At 37.0% G+C, this 20,150-nt stretch overlaps 2 protein-coding genes across 2 annotated transcripts; one reads left to right on the top strand and one right to left on the bottom strand.

Annotated features, from left to right (window-relative positions):
- Nucleotides 1-1,915: 1,915 nt before the first annotated feature.
- SMUG1 (single-strand-selective monofunctional uracil-DNA glycosylase 1) lies at nucleotides 1,916-2,434 on the top strand. Its single transcript, XM_037059288.1, is given in 3 exon segments — nucleotides 1,916-1,973; nucleotides 1,976-1,993; nucleotides 1,996-2,434. Coding segments are annotated over 3 exon segments (459 nt in total). The 5' UTR covers nucleotides 1,916-1,918; the 3' UTR covers nucleotides 2,382-2,434.
- Nucleotides 2,435-19,267: 16,833 nt separating this feature from the next.
- Nucleotides 19,268-19,914, bottom strand: CCDC169 (coiled-coil domain containing 169). The gene is given in 2 exon segments (XM_037059336.1): nucleotides 19,268-19,578; nucleotides 19,581-19,914. Coding segments are annotated over 2 exon segments (645 nt in total).
- Between the last annotated feature and the right edge of the window lie 236 nt (nucleotides 19,915-20,150).

Raw genomic sequence — 20,150 nt, 5'->3', positions numbered from 1 at the left:
TGATTTTTTAATGACAAATTTAATTTTCTTTAATAGGTATAGGGTTATATAGGTTATTTTTCTTTTTTGAATGAGCTTTGGTTGTTATGTCCTTTCAGGGATTTTTCCATCTTATATAAATGTTCATATTTATTGGCATGATATTATTCATAAAAGTTGTTTATTCTTTTAATATCTGTGAAATCTGTAATGATGTAACCTCTTTCATTAGTGGTATTGTTATTTGTGTTTTCTCTCTTTTTTTTTCCTGAGAAGATTGGCTAGAGTTTATCAGTTTTGTTGATTTGTAATTTCTTTCTTTCTTGTACTTGCTTTCAGTTTAATTTGCTCCTATTTTCTAATTTTTTAAAGTTGAAGCTGAGATCATTGATTGGAAATATCTCTTCTAATATTGGCATTTCGTACTACAAATCCCTTTCTAAGTACAGCTTTCTAAATATCTCACAAATTGTCATTACTGTTTTAAAATTTCTTTAGTTCAAAGTTTTTTTATAATTTCCCATTTGACTTCTTTTTTGATATCATAGTTTATATAGCACTGTATTATTTGGTTTCCAAACATTTTAGGATAGAAATATTTTTTTAAAGATTTTTTATTTATTGCCTTGGCTGGTGTAGCTCAGTGGATTGAGCATGGGCCTGTGAACCAGATGATAGCGGTTCGATTCCTAGTCAGGGCACATGCCTGGGTTGCAGGCCAGTTCCTGGCAGGGGCGAGTTCCCAGCAGGGGATGCATGAGAAGCAACCATACATTGATATTTCTCTTCCTCTCTCCTTCCCTTCCCCTCTAAAGATAAATAAATAAAATATTTTTAAAAAGACTTTTTATTTATTTATCTTTAGAGAGGAAGGGAAGGAGAGAAGGAGAGAAATATCAATGTATGGTTGCCTCTCGTGAGTCCCCTGCTGGGAACTGGCCTGCAACCCAGGCATGTGCCCTGACTGGGAATCGAACCGCGATCATGTGGTTCGTAGGCCTGCGCTCAATCCACTGAACTACACCAGCCAGGGCAGGCTAGAAATATTTTTGTTATTGACTTCTAATTTAATTTAATTGTCATTAGAAAACATACTTTTTATGACTTGAATCCTTTATAATATATTGAGTCTTTGTTTTATGGCCTCAAAATATGGTATATGTTGGTAAATGTTCTATATCTATTTGAAACATGTGTATTGTGCTGTTGTTGGTTGGAGTGTTGTATAAGTGTCAATTTGGTAAAGTTGGTGGATAGGTTGAATGCGCTTGGCCCTCAGTCATATAGACACAGAAAATTAATCACAAAGACTTTTCCTTATGTTTATTTTTAAAAGTTTTATAGTTTTAGCATTTACTTTAGCTCTTATCCATTTTGAGTTTATTTTTATGTGTGATATGAGATAAAGATCTAAGTGTATATTTTTGCTTGGGGATATACAATTGTCATAGCACCATTTGTTGAGAAGACTATCATTTCCACGTTGAATTGCTATATAATAGCAATAAAATATAGATGAAATTAGGAAGACAATTCTTTCACAATAGCATCAAAAAGAATAAAATAGTTTTAAATAAATTAGCAAAAAAGTGTAAGACATATGCAAAAACTATAAAATATTGCTGAATGAAATTAAAGATCTACATAAATGGAAAGACATTTCTTATCATGAATTGAGAGACTCAATATTGTTAAGATCGCAACTCTCACCAAATTGATGTAGAAATTGAATGGATTCCCTATAAAAATTCCAGCAGCTTTTTTTGGAGGGTTGATATTAAAAAGTTGATCCTAAAAAGCATATGGTAGTGCAAAGAATCCAGAATAGCCAAATAACTAAAAAAAGAGTCAATGGGAATCTCCTTCCCTAAACAAAGAAGACTATGATTTCCACTGTTTTCTGCACCTGGGAGCTGGGTAAGGAATCAGGGGAAACCAAATGGGGAACTGGACTAGTGACAGTGGCATGGCTGTGCCCCAGGCTTTCCCACTGGGCTCTTCCATGAGCCCGCAGGTTGGAGTCTCAGCCCTTCCCTTGAACCTTAGCTGAGGGTTTCCTGGAGAAGAAGCTTCAACTCAATGCTGAATTGAGCCAGTTGTAGTTTTCTGAGTTGGTGGGCATTGTCTATGATCCTGTGGAGTATGCATGGGACCCATATCACAGGTTTTTGAAGTACTATTGCCAGGGGCCCAAGGAAGTGCTTTTCCTAGGCATGAACCCTGGACCTGTACACATGGCCCAGACTGAGGTAGCATTTGGGGAAGTGAGTATAGTCTGTGACTGGTTGGGCATCAGTGGCCCTTTGCCAACCCCTCCCCAAGAGCATCCTAAGTAACCAGTGTTGAGACTGGAGTGTCCACAGTCAGAGGGACCAGGACAAAACAAGAGATATGGGTATTAAGAATGAACTTCTTCTGGGATACTGAGTCTAGATTAGAGAGGGAAAGAATTCAATGTGGCAGGGTGGGAAGGGCTGGAAGATCTTTTCAGACCTGTGAACTTTATGACTTTGGGCAAGGTGATTAACCTCTTCAAGCCTCAGGATTCTCATCCATAAAATGGGAATTCCTACCTAGACATGGGGTTGGTGTAGGGATTAACTGAGGTAACACTTAAAAGTGCCTTGTGTGGTGCCTAGCATAGCAGTGCTCATTACATCTCTTTTTTCTTGCCTCCAGGTTGGGGAGTCACTGCACCACAAAGACAGTGCCTCCACTTCAAGGCCTTGTTCAGCAGATGACAGAGGTGGGGGTGGGGTGGGAGGGGACATGTCTTGGCTTCTACCTGTGGCCTAGATGAGGGGTAGACTTGCCCTACCAGAGCTAGACCACTGCCCTTATGAAAAACTCAGCCTGTGATTTTTCAGTCTAAGCTCTTAAGTCCTAAAAAAATTAAACAAAAAGTCAGTGGGAGAATTTTTGCTTCCATATTTTAAAACTTACTATATAATCACAGTTACCAAGACAGTGATACTGACATAAAGATAGAAATATATATCAATAAAACAGACTGGAGATTCCATAAGTGAAACCTTATGTTATGGTTAATTGATGTCTGACAATTTATAAGACCAAGCCCCTCCACCCTACCCCCACCCCAAGGGAATAAAGAGAGACTTCCTCTGATGAGACCATCTATGTTGGGTATTAAGTCTCTCCAACTAACCTGCCAGAGCTAAAAACAGCAGTGGGCCCTTGGCTCCCTGACAGAAACTCCTTTCCCTATAAGTGATTGAGTCATTGGCCTGCCCTTCTAAAGGGAGTCCCTGGTGAGGAGTCCAGTCATTGGTCCCAGTGAGCTATAGGGATCTGCTGGTGATGAAGCTCAGGATGCCCTCTTCATGACAAACCATGGCAACCAAAAGTAAATTGTTTTGGAGGCAAATCTTGTTTTTGTTGCTTGCTTTGCTGCTGCCACAATTTGCTCTCTGACCAAATGGGATGTAAGGGATTCCATCCTTGGAGACCAGTTGCTCAATGTTTAATAAAAAAGGGGGGGAGTAGAGGAGAAGGGGCACTTTAATCCCATTCCCTCCTAAAACACCTGAGAGGTTTCTCAGCTAATTTGAGATTACAAATCTCCAGGTCAATGTGATTGGTCACGCTTAAATATTGCTGCCTGTGGACATGCTAAGAGTCTCCTCCTTCAAACCAAATTGTCACAAAACCAAAAATTTAAAAGATAAAACCGAGGACACCATTGCCCTCCTAGATGTTGACCCCAACCCCTGTGAGGTTGATCTGGATATCCTAGAAAAAGAGGTCACCACTCATAGCAGAGGCCACTGGGGACCATCAGGAGCTTATCAGGTAAACATCAAAAGGGAAAAAGGTAGGGGCAGAGTTTAGCCACCTAGCAATAAAGGCCATTCTAAATGAAAAAAAAAAGTTTAATGAGGCTGGGCACTGTCCCAGGGAGGGGCTCCCCAGAGGCACAAGATTCCTTCTTTACCTCTTGTTCAGAGACTAAAACTAGATACTGTGAGAGCCTAAAAGCCTAAAACGGAGGGGAAAAAAAGGAAAGGAAAAAGAGAGGAAGACTGACACTTCAGGGAAAAAAAGTAAACTTTAAACCTTATGTACTGAGTAAATGCCAGGCCTAACAAGCATAATGTTAGTCCTAGATTACTTATTGATTTTAACACAAATCCCTAGATACAGGAGAGAAAAGAACTGCAAATAAATTATGTATGTATGTGTAATATTATAATATAAATATATAATAATGAATGGTATATATAGTATATAACTACATTAAAATAAAGCCTCATGATTTGATCCAATTGGAAATCCAAAATTTACATATTAAAGAATTTATATAACAAAATGGTTTAAAAGAGTGGTGGTTGGCTTTTGTGCTTCTACAACCTTGGATCTAAATTAACCTTAATATTTGCTAAAATACACCAATTGACAAGAACTTTATGAACTTAATCAAGATGAGTTTTAAATTATAGTTGTACCTGGGGAGCTATAAGGATCTGCTGATGACTAAATTTAAACATTGTATTTCCTATAACCTTAAGAAGGTAACTAAATATAAAGTTAAGAAAAAGGGAGATTCAAGATAACAGAGGAGTATGTGGAAACTACCCTAGCCTCCTCCCAGGACCAATCTGGAATGTCAGCTAACTTGTAAAGAAATCATCCTCAATTACCAACTGACACTAGCTGGAGAGAAGCCTTATAATGACCACAGAAAGATTGGTAAGCAGCAGAGAGGTGGCATGAGAGGGTTGGCTGGGCTCCCATGTGTGGCAAGTGAAGTTCTGGAAGGGACATTTCAGTGGCTGGGTGGGGTGAGAACTGTGGGGTATAAAAGCCAAGCTGGACTCCCCAGCCTACAGCAGCAGAACCAGGAAAGGATCCCAAACAACAACGTGAAAAGCTGCAGGGTTTCTGTCTGCCAGAGAGAGACAGTTAGGGATGCAGAGAGCCTCTTAAAGGGCCATCATACAAAATTTTGTTTGCAGCCACATACCCTGGGCTGCAGCAGAGGGAAGGCAGAATAGACTAGAGATGCTAGAAGAGAGTTTTGGGCTGGTGGCTATGGGGAGAGAACTGAAGGAACAACCACCAGGATCATTGTGCCGAGTCATTCTCCATACTGCAGGAGCTCTTTCTCAGGCAGAGCACTCCTCTCCAAGTGGCACTGGCTTGAGGAGAAGCAAGAACTTTGCCAATAGCTATTACCCTGCCCCATTCTGTGAAGCGTAAGTCAGGCTGCTGATTACATCTTGAGTTTACACCACTGCTTAGATTAACAACTAAGGCAGAAAATACAAAGAAGGAGCCAAAGTGGGAAGGCAAAGAAACAGACTGCAAATGAAAGAATAAGAGAAATTTCCAGAAGAACTAGATGAAATGGAGGCAAGCAATTTATCAGATAGAGAGTTTAAAGTAATGATTATAAGGATACTCAATAGCATGAAAAAAGGCATAGAAACCATAAAAATGGACCAGTCAGAAATAAAGAATGCAATATCTAAAATAATACACTGGAGGGAATAAACAGCAAGTTACATGAAGGAGAGAACTGAATCAGTGATTTGGAAGACAAGGTAGAAAAAATACACCCAGGCAGAGCAGGTAAAAGGAAGAAGAATTTAAAAAATCAGGAGAGCTTAAGAAACATTTTGGACATGAAACAACAACATCCACATCATGAGAATACGAGAAGGAGAAGAGAGCAAGCAAGGGATCAAGAATCAATTTGAAGAAATAAAAGGAAGAAGGAACTACTACCCTTTGCAACATCATGGATGGAACTGGAAAGCATTATGCTGAGCGAAATAAGCCAGGTGGTGAAAGACAAATATCATATGATCTCATCATTAACAGGAATCTAAACAAACCAAACAAGCAAGCAAAATACGACCAATGACACTCAAATATGGAACAGGCTGTCAGGGCCCAGAGGGGAGAGGGGAGACAATCATAGGGGAAAAGGGAATGGACTCACATGAACAAGTATAAAAGACACATGGACAATAACTAAGGGTTGGGGGGGGGAAAGGGGAGGGAGGCAGGGAGCATGGGGTGGGGGGCGGGCAGGGTTGGGAATATAAGACAGAAACCTGTACTTGAACAAGAATTAAATAAAAATTATATTTAAAAAAATTTTTGAAGAAATAATGACCAAAAACATTCTTAATCTGGTGAAGGGAAAGAACACACAAGTCTAAGAAGCTCAGAGAGTCTCAGACAAGTTGGACCCAAAGAGGTCTACACCAAGACACATCATAATTAAAGTGTCAAGGCTTAAAGATAAGGAGAGAATCCTAAAAGCCACAAGAAAAAAAGCAGGTAGTTACCTACTAGGGCACCAATTAGACTGTCATCTCATTTCTCAACAGAAACATTTCAGGACAGAAGGGAGTGACATGAAGCATTCAAGGTGATGAAAATCAAGGACCTACAACCAAGGCTACTTCACCCAGCAAGGCTATCATTTAAAATCAAAGGAGAAATAAGGAGCTTCCCAGACAAGAAATATCTAAAGGAGTTTGTTAACCCCAAACCAAAACTGTAACAAATATTAATGGGCTTGCTTTTAGAAGAAGAAGAAAAAAAGGGAAAGAAAAATAAACAGAGGAAAATAGTCTAACAATAAAATGGCACTAAATATGTATCTATCAATTATCATCTTAAATGTAAATGGCTTAAATGTTCCAACCAAGAGACATAGGGTAGCTCAATGGATAAGAAAACAGCACTCATATGTATACTGCCTCCAAGAGACCAATATCAGATCAAAAGATACACATAGACTAAAAGTAAAAAGATGGAAAAAAGACACTTGGTACAAATGGAAAGGGAAAAAAAGCTGGTGTAGCAGTACTTATATATAAAAATAAACCTTAAAACCAAGGCTATAGTAGGAGACAAAGAAGGACACTACATAATGATGAAGGGAACAATCCAACAAGAGGATATAATCCTAGTAAACATTTACATGCCCAACACAGGAGTACCTAATATGTAAAGCAAATCTTGATGGACATAAATGGAGAGAATGACAGATATGGAGTCATAGTCGGGGATTCCAACACCCCATTGATGTCACTGAATATAGCTTCCAGACAGAAAACCATCAAGGAGAAAGTGACTTTAAATAGCATACTACATCAAATGGATTTAATTGATATCTTAAGAGTATTTCACCCCAAAGCAGTAGAACATACATACTATTCAAATGTACATGGAACAATTTCTAGGATAGACTACATGTTAGGACATAAAATAAGTATCAATAAATTTAGGAAGATTGAAATCATATTAAACATATACTCTGACCAAAATGCTGAGAAACTATAAATCAATCACAAGAAGAACAATGAAAAACATGCCAAGATATGGAAGATAAATAACATGTTATTAAACAATGAATGAGTTGACAATGAGGTCAAAGAAGAAATCAGAAGATGTCTTGAAATGAATGAAAATGAGGACACGAAAATCCAAAATGTGTGGGACACTGGGAAAGCAGTCCTAAGAGGAAAATTCATAACATTACAGACCTATCTCAAAAACACAAGAAATAGCTCAAATAAACAACCTAATATTACACTTAAAGGCACTTGGAAAAGAACAAGAAACAAAGCTCAAAGTGAGTTGAAGGAAGGAAATAATAAAGATCAAAGAAGAAATAAATGAAATAAAGTCTATAAAAAGATGCAAAAGATCAATGAATCCAAGGGCTGTTTCTTGGAAAAGATAAGCAAGATTGGCAAGCATTTAACCAGACTTATCAAGAAAAAAGAGAGATGGCCCAAATAAATAAAATCAGAAATGAAATAGATGAGATTACAACCGACACAGAAATACAAAAGAACATAAAAAATTACTACAAACAACTATATGCCAAGAAATTAAAAAACCTGGGTGACATAGACAAATTTCTAGAAACATATAATCCTCCAAAACTCTTTTTACAGAGTTTATAATCCTCCAAAAAGAGTCAAGAAGAAGTAGAAAGCTTGAATAGACCGTTATCAGCTAGTGAAATTGAAGCAGTAATAAAAAAACTCCTGGCATGCAAAAGCCCTGTGCCAGACAGACTCACAGGAGAATTTTACCAAACATTTGGAGAGGGATAACCCCAATTCTTCTCAAACTATTCCAAAAAATCCAACAACAGGGAAGACTCCCAAACTCTTTTTATGAGGCCACTATTATCCTAATCCCAAAACCAGATAAAGATATAACAAAGATCTTTCCTACTTTGTTCTTCTTTTTCAAAATTGCTATAGCTATTTGGGGAAGGGTTTTCAGGAACAACTACAAAGGATACATAGACAACACCAAGCAGGATGGGATCAGGGGAGGGAGATGGGGATGGCTGGGGTGGTGGGGAAAATGGAGACAACTGTACTTGAACAACAATAAAAAAGTTAAAAAATGGCATAACAAAGAAAGGAAACTACAGGCCAATATCAGTGGTAAACATGGATGCTAAAATCCTCAAGAAAATATTGGCAAACCACATCCAGCAATACATTAAAAAGATCATATATCATGATCAAGTGGGATTCATCCCAGGGATGCAAGGATGGTGCAATATATGTAAATCAACAAATGTAATACACCACATAAAAATGCAAAAGACAAAAACTACTTGATAATATCAATAGATGTTGTAAAAGCATTTGATAAAAAAGACAACACTGCCCTGGCTGGTGTAGCTCAGTGGATTGAGCATGGGCCTGCGAACCACACGATCACGGTTCGATTCCCAGTCAGGGCACATGCCTGGGTTGCAGGCCAGTTCCCAACAGGGGACTCACGAGAGGCAATCATACATTGATATTTCCCTCCTTCTCTCCTTCCCTTCCTCTCTAAAGATAAATAAATAAAATATTTTTTAAAAAGACAACACTCATTTATACAAAAAAAAACACTCAGCAAAATGGAAACAGAGGGCGCATACTTGAATATAATAAAGGCCATATACGAGAAACCTACAGCCACAATTATATTCAATGGGCAAAAACTAAAATAGTTTCCCTAAGAACAGGGACAAGATAAGGGTGTTCACTTTCACAACTTCTATTCAACATAGTATTGGAAGTTCTAGCCATAGAGATTGGACAAGAAAAAAAAATAAAAAGCATACAAATTGGAAAAGAGGAAGTAAAACTGTCATTATTCACTGACAACAGGATAGTGCACATACCAAACTTTATAGGCTCCACAAAAAAAAAAATCACTGAACCTAATAAATGAATTTAGCAAAACAGCAGAATATAAAGTCAACATTCAGAAATTGAAGTCATTTTTGTACACTAATAATGAAAAATCAGAAACAGAAATTAGAAAAATAATTCATTTACTATAACAACAAGAAAAAGAAAATACTTAGGAATAAACAGCCAAAGAAGTAAATAACTGTACTCAGAAAACTATACAACACTGAAGAAAGAAATCAAGGAAACCACAAATAAATGGAAGCATATACCGTGACCATGGACTGGAAAAATTAAACATCAAAATGTTTTATAACATTTTTGTTATAAAATGACAAACTGGACAAAATAGATAAATTCCTAGAATCATACAATCTTCCAAAAATAAATCAGGAGGGTCAGAGAATCTGAATAGTCAGACTACACCTAGTGAAACTGAAGCAGTAATCAAAAAACTCCCAATAAACAAAAGTCCAAAACTGGATGGCTTCACAGGTGAATTTTACCAAAGATTCCAAGAAGAACTAACACCTCTTCTTCTCAAACTATTTCATAATATTCAAGAGGCAGGGAGATTCCCAAACTCATTTTATAAGGGCCAGCATTATCCTAATTCCAAAAACAGATAAAGACACTAAAAAAAAAAAAGAAAATTATGGGCCAATATCCCTGATGAACATAGACAAAATATTAGCAAACTGAATACAACAGTGCATCAGAAAGATCATACATCATGATCTAGTAGGATTTATTCTGGGAATGATAGTTGGTACAGCATTCAAAAATCAATAAATGTGATTTGCCATATAAATAAAATGAAGGATAAAAACCATATGATTATATCAACAGATACAGAAAAAGTGTTCAATAAAATCTGGCACCCATTTATGATAAAAACAGTAAAGTGGGGTTAGAGGAAACACACCTAAATGTAATAAAGGCAATGTATGACAAGCCCATTGCCAACATTGTACTCAGTGAGCAAAAACTACAAATGTTCCTCTTACGATCTGCAACAAGACAGGAATGTCCACTTTCACCTCTCTAATTCAACATAGTCCTAGCCACAGCAATCAGACAAGAAGAAGAAATAAAAGGCATCCAAATTGGAAAGGAAGTAGTAAAATTGTCTTTATTTGCAGATAACATGATACTCTACATGCAGAATCCCAAGATTCCAGCAAGAAAGTACTAGAACTGATAAATGAATTCAGCAAAGTATAGGATGGAAGATTAATATCCAGAAATCACTTGCATTTCTATATGTCAATAATGAACCAACAGAAAGAGAAATTAAGAAAACCATCCTATTCACAATTGCTTCAAAAATAATAAAATATCTAAAAATAAACCTAACCAGAAATATAAAACATCCGTGCTCATAAAATTATAGTACACTGAAGAAACTGAAGACAGAAATAAGTGGAAACACATATCATGTTCGTGGATAGGGAAAATGAACATCATTAAAATGTCCATTCTACCCAAAGTAATCTATAAATTCAATGAAATTCCTATCAAGATACCAATGAAGTATTCCACAGAACTAGAACAAATATTTCAAAATTTCATATGAAACCACAAAAGGCCCCACATAGCAACAGTGATCCTGGGAAAGAAGAACAAAGTTGGAGGACTCACACTACCTCATATCAAACTATACTATAAGGTCATAGTAATCAAAACAACAAAGTACTGGCATAAAAACAGACATATGGATCCAGGGAACAGAATAGAGATTCCAGAAATAAATCCACATTTTTATATCAATTAATATTCAACAGCCCTGGCTGGTGTAGCTCAGTGGATTGAGCGCGGGCCTGAGAACCACACGATCGCAGTTCGATTCCCAGTCAGGGCACATGCCTGCGTTGCAGGCCAGTTCCCTGCAGGCCAACTCCCAGCAGGGGACGCACAAAAGGCAACCATACATTGATGTTTCTCTCCCTCTCTCCTTCCCCTCTAAAGATAAATAAATAAATAAAATCTAAATAAATAAAAATTTAAAAAATATTCAACAGTAGAAGCAAGCACATAAAATGGGCTAAAGATAATTTATTCAGTACATGGTTTCGGGAATACTGGACAGATATGTGCAGAAAAATGAAACTAGACTACCTACTTACACCACACAAAAGAATGAATTTGAAAGGATCAAAGACTTAAATGTTAGAACCAAGACCATAAAAAACCTAGAAGAAAACATAAGCAGGAAAACCTCAGATATTGCTCACAGCAATCTTTTTTATTGGATATATCTCTCCAGGCAAGGGGAACAACAGAAAAAAATAAACATATTGGAGTACATCAAACTAAAATTTGTTTGCACAGAAAGGAAATCATCAACAAAATAAAAAGACAACTACAGAATGGGAGAACATATCTGCCAATACATCTGATAAGGGGTTAATATCCAAAATTTATCAAGTACTTACAAAACTCAACACTGAAAAATCTAACAACCAAGTTAAAAAATGGGCAAAAGACCTGAATAGACACTTTTCCAACGAGGTCATACAGAAGACCGATAGACATATGAAAAGATACTCAACATCACTAATCATCTGAGAAATGCAAATTAAAAGCACTATGAAGTATCACCTCACACCTGTCAGAATGACTATTATCAATAAACCAACAAACAACGAATGCTGGTGAGGATGTGAAGAAAGGGGCAGATTGGTGCCACTGTGGAAAGAAGTATTTAGATACCTCAAACAATTAAAAATGGAACTACTTTTTGACCCAGCAGTTCCCCTTCTGGTAGTATATCTGAAGGAACCCAAAACATTAATTAGAAAGAATGTAAGCACTCCTATGTTCATTGTAGCTACAATTGCCAAGATATGGAAACAGCCCAAGAGTCCATCAGTAAATGAGTGGATAAAACAACTATAAGACATTTGCACAATGGAATTCTACTTGGCTATAAAAAAGAGAAAATTTTACCCTTTGCAACAGTATGGTTGGACCTAGAGAACATTATGCTAAATGAAATAAGTCAGTCAAAGAAAAATACCATATTATTTCACTCATATGTGGAATCTAATGAACAAACTGAGTTAACAAGGAAAATGGGAACAGGCTCATAGGTGGAGGGCAGGATGAAAGCTAGAATGGGGGTGGGTTGGAGTAGAGACAATGGAAGGATCGAGCGAAAAGCACAAAGGACTCAAGGACACAGACTACAGTGTGTTGATTGCTGGAGGGGAAGGAGATATAAAGGGACTAAGTGGTAATGGAAAAAATAAAATAAAGATTTAATTTAAAAAACATGAAGAAAAAGAATATGTCTCATGCTAACTGTAGCCTTTACAAAGTCACAGTATCCATTGCCTTAAAATCTTCTGGATTGGACATAGATGCTCTGGCACAATAAATAATAAATTAAAATTATGGTAAGTCTTTAACATAAATTGGCTTAAAAATGGTACCCTCCTTGGCTGGGTTGCTCAGTGGGTTGGAGAATTGACCTGATATGGTGCAGTTGTGGGTTCAATCCCTGTTCAGGGCACATACAGGAATCAACCAATGAATGCATAAATGTGTGGAATAACAAACTGATGTCTCTCTGTCTCTCTCTCCCTTCCTCTCTCTCTGTCAGAAAAATGAAAAACTGGGACACCCCTGGACCTTCAGTTAAAATAGTTAACTTGGCTCACTGTAAGTTAAAACAGGGAGATCAAGTATTAAAACTTATTATATAAAACCTAGCTAAAAAAGGAATGATTATTCCCCATAGCTTCTCCATTAGATAACCCAATTTTGCCTTGGGTTATTTAATTCTTAAATCTACAGGGAGAAGGGAAGAGAAGAGAAGAGAAGAGAAGAGAAGAGAAGAGAAGAGAAGAGAAGAGAAGAGAAGAGAAGAGAAGAGAAGAGAAAGAAGAGAAGAGAAGAGAAGAGAAGAGATAATATGAATGCATGTGTGTGTGTGTGTGTGCGTGTGTGTGTACTTCTCTCTTCTTGATGGGTTACTACTGTCTTTATGCTGTGGTCCCATCAGTCGAGGCCCCTATACCAGATAGCCAATGTTATTAAAATTAATGATTCTATTCAGTTAACAACTGGTAGATATTTTGCTCTTATAGATTTGGCTATCATTTTTTGTTCAGCACCTATTTCAACAGCCCCTCAGCTGCAATTTGCCTTTACCTATAAAAGGAGATAACATATTTTCAGGTTACCAATGGGGTAGCTCACTCAACAGGTTGCTATTACACAAACTCTTTACAGACAAGATATTAACTCCATCTATCTTCTTGAAGGAGCACAGGTATGACATTACATGAATAACATCTGCCTCTAAGGAGATGCATTAGACACACTCATTAAGGGCATACAAACCCAATATCTATTAGTCCTTTTTGGTTCTAGTGAAGATATATTCCTCACTTACAAATATTACTCCCAAATAAAAATCAGCAGGTATTCTTGTTAGGCCCCCACCAAATTTCTTCACTAAAGAGACTTTGGCAACCTCTTCATACCTCCCAGAGTCTCTGGACCACTTCTGCTGGTAATATGTTCCCCAAGGGATTCTGATACAAAAAACTGCCCCTCTCATCTTCATGCTATGCACCATTAAAACAAACAAACAAGCAAACAAACAAACAAGCAAACAAACAAATAAACAAAATGACTAGTTACTGGTTTTTCTTTTAAAAAATTTTAAAGAGCTTATTTATTTATGTATTTATTTACTTTTAGAGAGGGGAACAGAAAGAGAGAGAAGGAGAGAAAGATCAATGTGTAGTTGCCTCTCATGCACCCCCCACCCCTCTGGGGACCTGGTCTGCAACTCAGGCATGTGGCCTGACTGGGAATTGAACCACAACCCCTTGGTTCACAGGCCCGTGCTCAATCCACTGAGCTACACCAGCCAGAGCTGGTTTTTCGTAAGAATAGAAGTTCTCCCATACCCTGAGTCTGTGACTGTCCATACTCAGCTGCCCATTATGCTTTGAGTCATGAAAGCAGCACCACATAAACTTGTCATGGCTACAGAGGCCTTCTTCTTCTTTTCTTTTCCTTTCTAAAGATTTTATTTATTTATTTTTAGAGAGAGGGGAAGGACAGGGAGAGAGAGAGGTAAAGAAATGTCAGTGTGAGAAAGAAACATTGATAGGCTGCCTTTCATATGGGCCTCGACTGCCTGACCAGGGACCAGGCCTGCAACCCAGGCATATGCCCTATCCAGGAACTGAACTGGTGATGTTTCACCCTGCATAATGGCACTCAACCAATTGGGCTACACCGGTTAGGCTACAGAAGCCTTCTTAAAACAGAATGCAAGCAAACTTGGATACTTCCTCATATTCTTCTTGCAAGACAGGGTGGCTTCCCCTGTCCTCAGCCCCTTGTGATATGCCAGGGTGCTGGAGGAAGTCACCCCTCCTCCAGACTCTTGACTACTTGGGAAAGTCCATGGGATTAACTGAGTGAACAATAATGAGAGTTCATAGATTATATGTCAATGGCACTGTTAACCATCACACATGATGGAGCTCAGTGGAATGTTCCTGCTTTCTGTCCCTTAGCCAAAATATGCCTAACAAAGAAGGGGATCCTGAAAACAACACACCTGGCCAACTTCCATGCAGCCACCGACATCTTAACACTGTAGTCAAGAAATGTTACTGTTTTCACATTTGTTATAAACTGGTGGGCATTGCCTGAAAATGGTCTCTTTTAGGTTAAAGAACTATGGGAATCTCTTGCCTCACAGATACTCAAAATACAAAATTGTACATCTTTCTATATATTTAGTCACAATATAAGGTCTTACAGGGGCTCGTTACCTTCAGAGTTATAAATATCATTAATGTAATAGTAACCAAGGTACACATTTCACTTTTCAAAATACACCATGCTGGGCTCTTGGAAAAGACATTCAATAGAACTTTCATGTCTTTAATAGGCCCCCAAATAGCTCATTTAACAGAGATAAAATTATCTCCTTAATTCTTTTTAAAATTTAAGTCTAAATAAACTCCTAAATGGGTCTATATCCTGTCCCACACCTTAACTTATCTTAATTTTTTTTATCTTGCCCGTCCCATAAAGGCTGGAGTCCAGATTGAGGGTACATTTTTTCCTAGAACCCATGAACCACACATTGTCACATAGGCCAGGAAGTTGCTCATCTGATATAGGACCCATTTGAATCTAAAGTTCTACCAAAACTCTGAAACTTGTCAAGGGCACCAGCACACCATTCTGGTCACTGCGGTCTTTTTACCACTGGTCTGGGTGCTCTTCACTAGATTACAATCCAGAGGCCCAAACCTTCAAGTAAACCATTGTTTCAGTCAAACATGGCAAACGCTAAGACTAACATCAACTTGAGTGGCTATCCCCTTAGAAAGGGTATCCCAAGTCCCACATCCTAAGTGACATTGCCCTGGCCCAGGAGCTTGCTGCTGAAAATGGCATCACCTCAGAGGACATCATCCCAGCCTAAGACCTCACCATTGGAAATCATTTGACTCCCTGTGCCAGACCTCCATTCAAACAATGCCCTCAGACTGCCTCTCCTAAGGCATAAATTGGACACAGGGCATCTTTGCTTTTCATCCTTTGATATTAGGGATCATATTACATTCCCTGAGCTCACAGTCTGCTTAGTCCATGGTCCTGGTATACTCCTTGATCTCTGCTAAAGCATACATTCCTACACTCCCATGCCTAAAGTGAAATCTGGTTACTACAGTCTGTAATTCTAAAAATTAATGGAGATTATTGCTTTCCTGAGGAGACATTTGCCTCATATCTGTCAATTTCTCGACACCTTGGGGAGAGGACCACCCACTCCCCAGTGCCTTCTTCTACTACTCTCCTTCACAATCTCCTGCCTTGTGTCTCTGACCTTGGCCACCACAACTCCTGCACTTTAATTATACATAAATACTACTAATCTTTACATATATGTTTCAGTTCACACCCTCTAGATAATTATGTTCACATCCAACATAATCGCCAGACTTGCCACCTTCATATGAGTGTATTTCTAACACACTTTACAACAACCTGAACGTGAAAGCAGATGCTTTCAATTTTGAAACAGATTATTTTTGTTTGTTTGTTTGCTTGTTGGCGAGGAGATCTTCCTTAAAACTTCTGGATTAAGAGGGCAGCCTGTCCATCACCTTGCTTTTGGCTTTCTGAGAGCTTAGGCAGAGGAACTGCCTTGGTCTTGTTACCTACAGAACTGTGAGGTAGTAAATGGGTATTGTTTTAAGCTGCTAAATTTGTGGTAGTTTGTTACACAACAACAGAAAACTAATGCATTGGGAGAGCCACTTCAGTTCTCTTATCATTACTGTTTGTGTAGTATACCATTTCCATACTTTCAACGTATTTGTGTCTTGAATTTAAAGTATATATGCTCTAGACAGTATACAGTTAGATCCTGTTTTTAATGAAGTCTGATAATATTTATTTATTTATTTATTTATCCTCACTTGAGGACTTTTTTTTTTCATTGTTTTTTTAGAGAGGAAGGGAGAGAGAGAAACATTGGATGGTTCCCTCCCATGTTCATCTGGACCAGGGATCACAAATGCCCATGCCCAAACTGGGGATTGAACCCAAAACCTAGGCATGCACTCTGGGAATGGAACCTGATAAATTTTTTGTAGTGCTTATTTCATTACTGTACTTCTTGGTCATAATATAAATAAAATTACTTATAACTTCAAATTTCTATATGTATGTCTCCTACATTTTTCTCCTCTATGTCTTTATTGCTTACTTTTACATTAGATATTTTCTAGTGTGCCATTTTAATTCTCTTTATTTACTCTATTTGTTGAATTATTTTCTTAGTTGTTTCTCTGGGTATTAAAATATACATCTTAAGGAAATATACTTTACATTAATGCCAATTTATTTCTTGTAGTGTATGGAAATTGCTCCAATATAGCTCCCTTTCCTCTCTCCTCCTTTGTGCTATTATTATCATAGACAAAATATCTTTATATATTCTAAACCTAACAATATTTTAACAATTATTGTTTTATGCAGACACTTTTAAAATCAGTTGTGAAAAAAGAAAAATATATTTATATTGTATTTTATGTTTTCCTATGTAATTATTTTCATTGGTGTTTGAGTTACAATTTTTATTCAGCCTGATGAACTTTCTTTTATTTCCTATAAAGCAAGTGTGATAGCAATTATTCATCTAGGCTTTTTTCCCTGGGTATAACTTTTTGTGAGGACTTTAATTTTTTAAGGGTTACTTTGCTAAGTATAGGTTTTTTACAAAAAAGAGCATTATTAAGACGTAAATCATATAACATATGATTAAGCCAATTCAATGGTTTTTAATATATTCACAAAGTTGCACAACCATCACCACAATAAATTTTAGAACACTTTCAACATCCCCCAAAAGAAATCCTGTACCCTTTGCAGTCACTCCCCATCACCCACCCTCCTCCTGGCCCAGCCTGCTCTAGGCAATTACTCATCTAATTTCTGTCTGTATAAATTTGCCTGCTCTGGACATTTTATGTAAGTGGAATTATGCAATATGTGGTATTTTGTGACTAGCTTCTTCCACTAAAGATATTATTTTCAAAGTTCATTCACATTATAGCATATATTAGTACTTAATTTCTTTTTGTTGCTGAATAATAACCCATTGTTTGGTTATACTACAATTTGCTTATTCATTCACCAGTTGATGAACATTTGTGTCATTTCCACTGTTTGGCTATTATGAATAAATAATGGCACCATAAACATTTGTGTGCAAGTTTTTATGTGGACATAGGTTCTCATTTATCTTGGCTAAATACATGAATGGAATTTCTGGGTCATGTGATAACTCTATGTTTAATGTTTTGAGTAACTGACTGACTGTTTTCCAAAATGGCTGCACCATTTTACAACCCAACCAGCAGTGTATGAGTGTTCCAATTACTCCATATCCTTGCTAGCACTATTATCTTTTTTATTATCGCCACGTTTGTTTTTATAAATGGTATTTCTTGATATTTTGTAATATATTTAGACATTTTAAAATTTCAGACATAGCCCTGGATGATGTGGCTCAGTGGAATGAGTGCTGGCCTGCAAACCAAAGGGTTGCTGGTTCCATTCCCAGTCAGGGCACATGCCTGGGTTGTGGGCTGTGTCCCCAGTAGGGGGCACAGGAGAGGCAACTGCACACTGGTGTTTCTCTCCCTCTCCTTCTTCCTCCCTTCCCCTCTCTCTAAAAATAAAGAAATAAAATCTTAAAAAAATGAAATAAAATTTCAAACATGTTAAATATTGTTATACTGATTTTTGCTTTATGAATTCTAAATTTAAAATACTGATATTTAGTATTAAACAAAAAAGGTTTCAAAATGATCATTTTTGTTTTTATTATTGCAATAAATAATTTCGTTTTCTTATAAAACCTCACATGACAAATTATCTTCAGAGCTTAGAACTAGGTAAAACTTTTTCTTTGGTGTAAAGAAGTAAGTAAATAAATATTTAATAGGTGTCTTTGATCTGCATACACATCTCAAGGAAGTGGTTAAGTAAATATTCCCAACTGTATAAATGATAGAAGTGACACAATAAAAAGTGATTTACTCAAAGTCAGAAGCCTAGAAGTGGCAAAACTGATATCAAAACACAGATCTTAGAGAATCTCCCATTTAAGTTTTTTTATAGTATCCTACCAACATTCCATCACTCTAACACAGACATTTTCTAACATCTGGAAAGTATTCCAAAGTAGCTTCTGTAGAACTAACACTTAAACATGATGGAGTCCCCACGAAAAGATGTGTAACTAATAAACTGTTGCAGTGCTTGAAATAATCTTAAAAGTTCCTCTCTCAGGTTTTAAGACTTAAAACACTGCTATTAGAATTTTAGGGTCACCGTAATTACTTTCTAAAATAATTTTTGAAACTAAACCAAACTACTAAGAAAATTACTTTCACACAAACAAAGGAACAAACTTCTGAAAGAGGAGCTAAAAAGGTTTAATAGCTGTTTATCTATTTCATTTCCTTAAAAAATGTGTTGAACATTAATTTCACAAGTTAAGTATAATGAATGAAAAAGGGTAAGAAATAGAGATCTACCCAATTCTTGAATCATGAGTTGAATTTTGGAACATGGCTTGATCTTGTACTCTTCTTGGTTGATCCTCTCTTGGCGTTTATTATTTTCTGATTAGCTGTATTGTATATTCCCATTTTTGCTGGATTCTCTTTCATTCTGTGAAGTTCATTCATCTGTTGCCTTCTAGAAATTTGGTTTAAGCGAGAGACCTGAGATAATTTAGCCAGGTATATTTGGGGTTCATCCTTGAACTTTTAATAAGACTTTGATTCTTCTTCCAGTTTAAGTAAATAGTATTTCACTTGATGTTCAAGACATCTTTTTTCTCCTTCTAGCTTTTCAATAATGCAGCTAAGAATTTCACTGGCATTCACTCATAGACACGAATAGAAGATAGTCTATCTGAAGGATCTACATGGAGTTTTTCCAGTTTCTCTTTGAGAGTAACTGTTTGCTTTTTTAGTTGATTATTCACCTCAAGTTGTACCTCATAACACGTTTTCCATTCATTGCTGATATTAGCAATGGTGAGTTTGGCTTTCAGGTCCATTATTTTGTGTCGTCGTAGTTCAATTATTGAGAGTTGTATTAAGTCTTTCATATAGAGTTCTTCCAATAATTTCAGTTTCAGTTGTTCAATGCCCATACCTTCAAAGTTGTTACCTCTTTCATCCCCCATAGTGTAAGTTCAGAGATCTCCTCACGCCCTTCCACTCAGTACCTCTTAGAGCAGAAGACCTGAAAGGGCACCCAAAACTGTTGAGAGAAAGTATTTCATGAGCTGTTACCATGGTGAACTGAATTCCAGAATTCTTAGTTGAAGTCCCCTCCCCCAGCACTGTGTATATGTCATAACACTGCCTCTTCTCTTCATTGTTTCTTTCTTTTTTTTTTTTTAGGTAACTGGTTACACAC

This window comes from Sturnira hondurensis, unplaced genomic scaffold (assembly GCF_014824575.4).
Source record: "Sturnira hondurensis isolate 20B ecotype Veracruz unplaced genomic scaffold, ASM1482457v3 Scaffold0010803, whole genome shotgun sequence".
Taxonomy (NCBI): Eukaryota; Metazoa; Chordata; class Mammalia; order Chiroptera; family Phyllostomidae; genus Sturnira; species Sturnira hondurensis.
Note: the sequence above shows the minus strand (reverse complement) of the source record. Positions and strands in the feature narration are given on the sequence as shown.